Genomic DNA, 8281 nt, shown 5'->3' with positions numbered 1-8281 from the left:
GGCCCTGGAGGAGTGGAGAGATCTACTAGAGGGCGCAGCTCACCCCATCCTGATTTTTACGGACCACAAGAATCTCACCTATCTCCAGACAGCCCAATGGCTGAACCCTCGTCAGGCCAGGTGGTCGTTGTTCTTTTCCAGGTTCCAGTTTGAGCTCCATTATCGCCCGGCCGATAAGAATGTGAGGGCAGATGCCTTGTTCAGGTCATTCGAGACATAGGACACCATGGAGATTCCACAGAATATTATTGACCCGACTTGTATTGTCTCTGTCAACCCCTTGCAAGTTAAAGACATCCCTGGAAAATTCTTTTAAGAACAGAAGGATAAAATAGTTTCAACATTTCTCTTTGGTGTACGTTATTAGAATTGTTGATAGTAAAAAAAAAAAAAAAAGTAAGAACAAAATTATCTCAATTTGTGGTAAAACTTAAAAAAAACAAAAAAAAACCTCAGGTAATTATCCTCCAAAAGAAAGACATGTTAATAGTTATAAATATTGGATAAAATAAAAATAAATCCAATCCAAAATTCTGAAGACTCTATAATGGTTGATGTCACCCAAAATCAATGCGATGTTGAGGAAAAAATAGTGAGCTCCTAAATCATAGAGACTTATTCATGAAACAGAAAATGGGTAAAAAGAGAAAAGTCAAAAATTAATTAGGCATAATAACATGATACTGAACAATTTTAACGGGATGCCCCAACTTGAAAACTCATTCTCAAAAATAGACTTGCAAATGAAAGAGGAGGCTACTAAAGGGCAAATGTAGCATTACATGGCATCCACACAAATGAAGGGTCAACATATAATAAATGGTTACTCCGAGTCCGTCTGAGTGGGAGCCACTCTTGGCAATGGCTTTCAGCTAAGGCTAATAGGTTCCTTAACAGGGAGAGCTTCTCCACTAGTACTAAGATTACTCTTACTGGTAACGATAAAGATTAATATAAATGGTATATAGAAGAAAATTGTGCATTAGACAATTTTCATAAACTGCATTTCCATGCCCTACCGTAATGTTACTATTAAAGACATTTCCTTCTTACCAAGGAGATATTTATATGATAATTTAAAGGGCTTCGGGCAAGTTTTTTTTTAACTTCTCATAGTTGCCATGCAGACCTATCAATAGAATACAAGCCGTACATAAACATGTATTCTAGAGTTCATTCTACTGATGAATTTGTAACACGATTGTAGGTGACTTGAAATTCCCTGCAGTAATGTAACTCTTCATATAATTTTAACAGTTAACCTTATATTAAACAATTAAATATATCTCTCTGTATTGCTCCAGAAGCGAATGGCAATTATTAGAGAGTTGTTATTTATGCTATAACATCCTCTAATATATTCATTATGCCATCTCCAAACATGCACCTTCAGTTTACATTTTACTTTAATATTTGGTTATTGTAGGGAATGCAGATGTGTTCACAATGATTCTGTAAAGCTCACTGCACTTCAGGTTTCTGTGCTGTCATCAGCTGCTGTCCATGTGCTCTTCTGATCAATACTCAGGAAGCACATTTTTGGAGCATTCACCATGTGTCTGGCTGATCCCATACATTAAAGTCAGTTTGATATGAGATGTGTTCTATAAACCTAGCACTTATACAGCTGTTTAGAAACTGACCAGTTTCTCTCTCCACATTGAATATCTGTGATAAAGGCAGAGAGGATAAATCTCCTGCCACCCTGCTGCTGCTAACACAGAGGCTCTACAATTCCAAGAGGAACAGCTCTTTAAATTGCCTGTGTCTCCTCATACTGCTGGATACACCCACCTCTTTCTGTTGCCTTAGGCAGTGCCTAATCTTAACTAATGGAATAGCCCTCCCTGCCTGGTACATAAAACCTCAGTCTGCAATAGTGATATAAGAGACAAACTAGGAATGACTCCAGTGTAGGTTGTACGTGATAGATGGAGTCGACAGGAGATTTAATGAAGGCAACTGAATGAAGCTTCTTATGTTAAGGAAAAGCTGCGCAGAGAAGCAGATGCTTCAGCACTCTGGACAGCTACTCAATGTGAAAGGAGAGCAGTAGAGTGAATTGGGAGCTTCAGCACTCTGGACAGCAACTCTATCTAAATGTTAATCTATAGAGTGAATTGGAAGCTTCAGGTCTCTGGACAGCGACTACTCCTACAATGAAGATCCTTATGGTGATGATGATTTCCTGATTACCTATAACATTATACTGAAGTTTAAATTCTTCACATGGAGTTTTTCTTTTCTTTTTAAAAAAAATTAGGAGTGCAATTCATCAATAATATGTCTTGTGGGAAAAGTTTGGATAAGAGCAAAGCAGAAAAATTCAAGAAGAAGCTCCTCTGAAGGTTGATGGTTAATGCTTGGCTTTCTTGCTTAATCTGAAAGGAATGATGACTGAAGAAGCATGTGCACCAGTAGCCAAATCATTGGAAGCCTCTTGGTGCTTTCTGTGTTGGAGATAGGACTGGGCTTATCCAGTGTGGCTGTGGGAGCTGTCACTTTTGCTATGGTCAGGACTAGGACGGATCCACCACCACAGCTGGGAGACTCTTCTCCGGTATGGAGCGGGGCGTGTGTACGTTAGTCACTTCATTACTTTTCACTGTTATTACTCATAGTTTTGCTTAGGGTAATTATACATTATATTTGTAATTAACACTACAATAGTGTATCATTGAAAGTGAGTATTAGTGCATGTAATACTTTGGTCAACATTGTTTAGAATATTATTATTACTACCTTCTACAATAATTAACACCTTATGAATGTGACCTTTGCATTTTGGGTGGTAACTGAGCTGCTGCATGAGCGTGGCATCTTTAGACTGTATTTACTCTTTAGCGTATCATATAGTGTGAATAATGTTAGAAACATTGTGCAATAGATGTGTGCCTCTAAGTATTCTCTTATTATTTAATTTTTGGGCATATTTTATGCATGAGAAGTTATAGTTAATACATATGATTGACAACTATATTTGAACAATCGATTCAATTTATAGATATTTTTATTTACGCATTTTTCATTTAAAGGCTGTTCTGTGAGTACTGAATGTCATGACTGGGTATAAGACAAGTGAGAAGAAAAATGGAAATGCAATATGTTAGAGTTTATATGTAGCAAGCCATCTGTTTATTAGTCTGTTTATATATGTCATACAATATGTTGTCACTGATACATATTTTAGAGTTAAGACATAAGGTAGGCACTTAATTAAGTATTGTAAGGCAGTAAACATAGGTGCTGAATTTTTTAAAAGCATTTTTTTATTAGATCTGTGGTTCCATGCTGAGTCACATGATTATATACTGAATACTTATAAGGAGGACCGAAGAAAAATAATGCTACTTGCCAGCCCATGAGTACATGTATGAATACAGGTTATACAGATTGATCTACAGTGTCCCAAAAGAATCACTAAACACACTAGTCAGATACTTTATCTTTAAATCGTACCTCCACTTTCTGTTAAAGACGATTATAATGTAGGCGGGGGCACTCAAATTGTTTTTCTTAATCACTTGTATTAGCTGTCTTGCTTCTAGCAGCAGCATGAACTGTGTAAAGTCTGTGTTGCCGGCTGCTCATAACTCTTCTGTGGGAGACAGAGCGTCCTGCTCATCTCCACGACTCCCGCTTAAAGAGCGGCCATTAGTGCTGTAGGATTCTATAGCGCTAGTGGCCGATACGGGAGCCATGGAGACGAGCAGGACGCTCTGTCTCCCACTGAAGAGTTATGAGCAACCGGGAGCACGGAGTTTACATAGTTCGTGCTGCTGCTAGAAGCAAGATAGCTAATACAAGTGATTTAGAAAAACTATTATAGTGCACACTTCTGCACTATAGTCGTTTTTCACTGAAAGTGGAGGTACACTTTAATAATAATGCTCAGCCGATGTTATATGGAAAGAAATGTGCTGTCACTTTTTGCTTGGGTGGGTCTACGTTAGTGTAAACAATGAGATCCTGCCTATTACGTAAGAAACTGAAATGCAGTGGAGCCCATTTTTGTATTTATGTAAAGAACTCTTTTAGACAAGAAGGTATTTTATAACTTGGGGTATAAGTGAATTGAGCAATATTTAATCCATCCATCTTCATTTGGTGTATTGCAATTCTGAAAGTGTCTAATCCCTTCATTTTTTATTTTAAGTATATATTTATATTCGTCTCTCTTGATTTTGTGGTGGTAAAGTGAATTTGCAGTTTGTTATTTAATAATTAGAGATGAGCAAATTTCCTGAAATTCGTTTAGACAGCGATTCTATCAAATCGCCTGTCCAACTCGATTTGGTCTGAATAAATTCGCTGTGAATCACAAATGCCCCGAATGCCCTCTCTCACTCTCTGATGTCTTCTAGGACTGTATCCAAGTTGGATACAGTCCTAGAAAACATCAGAGAGTCAAACAGGGAAAATTACGTCATCTCAGGAAGTCGGCAGTGACGCTTCGCTATGGGAGACAAGGTGACTATGTTTTTTTTTATCTCCTCTTCCCCCTCTTGCTTTTTCTGACCTGTAAAATTGCAGCTGGCGGCTGCCATTTTGCCGATTCGTGTGCCATGATACCCAAAAGTTTGGGATTTTGACAAATCCAAAACTTTTGGGAAATTTGTATCGAATTTGATTAGTTTGGAATCAATTCGCTCATCTCTATTAATAATATATTCATTTTCCATCCAATGTAGCAAACTTTAGTTTGTGTCTTATGACTCATGTGTATGCCAGGGCCACGTGCACGAAATCTTTTATGGTGGCATGAAATATCTCTATAGCTCTGTTCTACAGAGACATAGGCACTCCAAATGCCGCCATATAGTGCCTCCGTACAGTACAAATGCTTCTAATGGGGGAATATCTCCGTTGCCCATCATCCGATGGATCATGCCACATTTCTTTTTCCATATATACTCAGTATGAATCCTATATATATATATATATATATATATATATATATATATATATATATATATATATATGAAATGGGAGGCATATGTTGATACATTGAAGTCCCAAAGGCTGGTATGGGTGTTGTATTGTAACGTCCTACAATTTGGAGATTGTATTGAGCCATAAGAGGACTTTATATATAAGCCCCTAGTATTAAAAAAAGATTCACTAGATATTAATAGTATGCATTGTGTGTAGAGAAACCTCCAATTGTGTCAGTAGCATTGTTCATTGCTTGCACCTTTGCACTTTAACAGGGTGAGGTCTTATTGCCATTATGCGTTTCAGTACAGAGACATGATAACTGAAAAATGATAACTTGAACTCAACTATTTCAAGTAGTAATCTTTCATTTCCTATATTTGAGAAAAGAAAATTGCATTTGCTGCTCATCAATATGTACTTTCCCACGGGGACTTTTATTACTTACGTTACCCTGTTATATGAGCTGTTGGATGATATCATTTTCATTTAAAAGAATAGACTATTTCTAACACAATAGTTTCAAAATACAAAAAAAATGGATTTGTCCATTTATTAATGTTATTGTGAATTTGGTATATGGAAGCAGTCTACAACTGGAATACACTGTCAAGAACCTGGTTTAGAGTTACACAGAGAAACTAAACTCCCCCGCATGTTTTACTTAGAACACCCCCTTTTGCTGCGACAATTGTTTAGCGCATTGGTATTCTGTTAGCTCCAGGGCTTTAATGCTTGTTGGTTGTCCAGTAGTTCATATTCTGGATAGCGTAGACAAAAACTAGGGTGGAAAAAGTGTAGGAATAAGTAATTGTTGGTAGCAATGGACAGGGTTGTAGTCTCTAAAGAGGTTTTCTGAGTGATCTAAAAAAAATGGCCAATGTAGGAGGGATGCAAAAAAAAAAGAGCCATTTCTCAACTCACGGATCCCTGTCGTTTCAGCGCCGCCACTTCCGTTCCTCCCAGCTGCTGTGTATTAACATAGCTGAAGCGATGATGCACTGGTATACAAACATGATCGCTGGTCTCAGTAGGTATACGGCACAGGATCAACCAAGGCTAGTGCTTGGCTTTACTGATCACATGGGTATACGGGCACGTAATCACTGCAGCTATGTCAATATACAGCTGCAGGGAGGAACGGAAGCGGTTTTCCAATTTTTTAAATAACTTGGAAAACCCTTTTAAACAGGGTCAAAACCATGCGGACAGATACAGCCTTAAGGCTGGGTTCACACGTGGCGGAATTTCACTTAAATTCCGCTGCGGACACTCCGCAGCGTTAATCCGCAGCGGAGCCGTTTCTGCATTGACTTCCACTTCTATTTAGAAGTGTTCGTTTAGACGATGCGTAACATTCCGCTGCGGAGCATAGGCTGCGGAGCGGAATTTGGTGTCCGCAGCATGCTCTGTCTGTTGCGGAGCAGTGGCGGACTCATGGCGGAATTTCTCCATTGACTTCAATGGAGATTCTAATTTCCGCAATGAAGTCCGCAGCTGTCATGCACATGTTATGTGTGCTGCGGATGCGTCTTGCTTTTTTAACTTGACATTTCTTCATTCTGGCTGGACCTATGTATTTCTAGGTCTACAGCCAGACTGAGGAAGTCAATGGGGCTCCCGTAATGACGGGAGCGTTGCTAGGAGACGTCAGTAAATAGTCACTGTCCAGGGTGCTGAAAGAGTTAAGCGATCGGCAGTAACTGTTTCTGCACCCGGGACAGTGACTACCGATCCCAATATACAGCAACCTGTAAAAAAATAGAAGTTCATACTTACCGAGAACTCCCTGCTTCTGTCTCCAGTCCGGCTTCCCAGGATGACGTTTCAGTCTAAGTGACGGCTGCAGCCAATCACAGGCCAAGCACAGGCTGCAGCGGTCACATGGACTGGCGCGTCATCCAGGGAGGTCGGGCTGGATGCCGAAAGAGGGACGCGTCACCAAGACAACGGCCGGTAAGTATGAAATTCGTTTACTTTCACTAGGGAAAGTGCTGTCCCTTCTCTCTATCCTGCACTGATAGGGAGAAGGGAAGCACTTTTCCCGCAGTCCGCAGCAGCTAGTCCGCATCAATTTACTGCACATTTTGTGCAGATCCGCAGCAGAATCTGCAACGCAGATTCTGTGCGGCATTGATGCGGACAGTTGCGGACGAAATCCGCCACGTGTGGTCATGCCCTAAAAGAGGAAAAATGATCGTAGCCACAAGTACGTTTATTACATCCACTTTGCATGAGAGTAAGGTCAACCTTTCTTTATATTACTTTAATTATTTCTTGCCCTTATTGTAGTCTTAATGACTAGACATTTTGGAATAAGTTTTCTAGGGGTAAAACACAGGAAGCACTTATGGATGTATACAGTAACTATAGTAATCAATGGTTTGGCTATATAGAAGTGGGTGGAAACGGCGAGACCCCTACTGCCTATTCAACACAACACAGTTACGTCTTGTTTTATTTTAGTAATAAAAACCATAGTGGCAAACAATGTCTGAGTTATCTGTAGCTCCTATAGGTTTCAACTTGATGTCTCTGGTTACTCAGATGTAGGGTTTGGGATATGAAACCGGCATCTTTTGTGGACTATTCCAGCCTAATGTTTCTGTAGGGTCAATTATATCTAAAATGTAGAGTGCTTTTTACTGGGTGACAGGATTTCTTGATTTAAAACAACAACATATTAATTATCAACAGATTATAGTGTATAATCCGTGTTCTGTAATGTGACTTGAAACATGTATGTAAAGTACAGTAGTTCTGTCTGTCATTGTCATACATTAAATTGCAGTACAGGGGTGACGTGAGAATTGCTTGAGGGTCAATAGCTACTTACCAAGATACAGCTTTTATTTGTTTTGTCTCTTCCACTTTCATTTACACAAGTTTTCTGGAACTTTCCTGGTATTACTAAACCATGCCAATCTGCCAAAAAATATTATACAAAAGTCTGGAATATTCTAACTTAAAAAATGTGTTTGACATGAGAGGACACATTGTCATTGTGGCTCAGTCACCCACCGACCCAACCAACCCCCCCCCCCCAGAGTGCAAGAGTGCAGAGGACGAGCAAATAATTTTTAGAGTGATTATATTATGGACTTTTTTTCCATGTTTTTTTTTAAGTTTGCTCCCGGAAATTGCACCATATATCTTTATAGGAGTTGGAGATCTTTTTTTTTTGTCTAAATCCCCTACTTCTCTTCACACAGCTAATCATTTAGGCCTCTGATGAGAAATAAGTATAAAGCATCTATGAAAATTGGTGCAGTTCTTAGATAGTTGTGCCTCCCCCCAATTTTATGGGCCATCAGGCAGTTCCTGATCGCCCGAGTGTTCAGTTTGC

General features: G+C 39.3%; 1 protein-coding gene across 2 annotated transcripts in view; it reads left to right on the top strand.

Moving 5' to 3' along the window:
* The first annotated feature begins 1876 nt into the window (after window positions 1-1876).
* TMEM196 (transmembrane protein 196) overlaps window positions 1877-8281 on the top strand; it is a 43847-nt gene continuing 37442 nt past the window's right edge. The window contains exon 1 of one of the 2 annotated variants that reach the window (XM_075828671.1): window positions 1877-2560. In XM_075828671.1, the coding sequence (XP_075684786.1) occupies window positions 2408-2560 (153 nt within the window). In that variant the 5' untranslated portion in view covers window positions 1877-2407. Of the gene's footprint in view, window positions 2579-8281 lie in introns of both variants that reach the window. The other variant, XM_075828670.1, reaches the window with a different exon arrangement.

The sequence above is a fragment of the Rhinoderma darwinii genome, chromosome 5 (genome assembly GCF_050947455.1).
Source record: "Rhinoderma darwinii isolate aRhiDar2 chromosome 5, aRhiDar2.hap1, whole genome shotgun sequence".
Taxonomy (NCBI): Eukaryota; Metazoa; Chordata; class Amphibia; order Anura; family Rhinodermatidae; genus Rhinoderma; species Rhinoderma darwinii.
The sequence above is the reverse complement of the archived record's forward strand: the minus strand, read 5'-3'. Positions and strand labels throughout refer to the sequence as shown.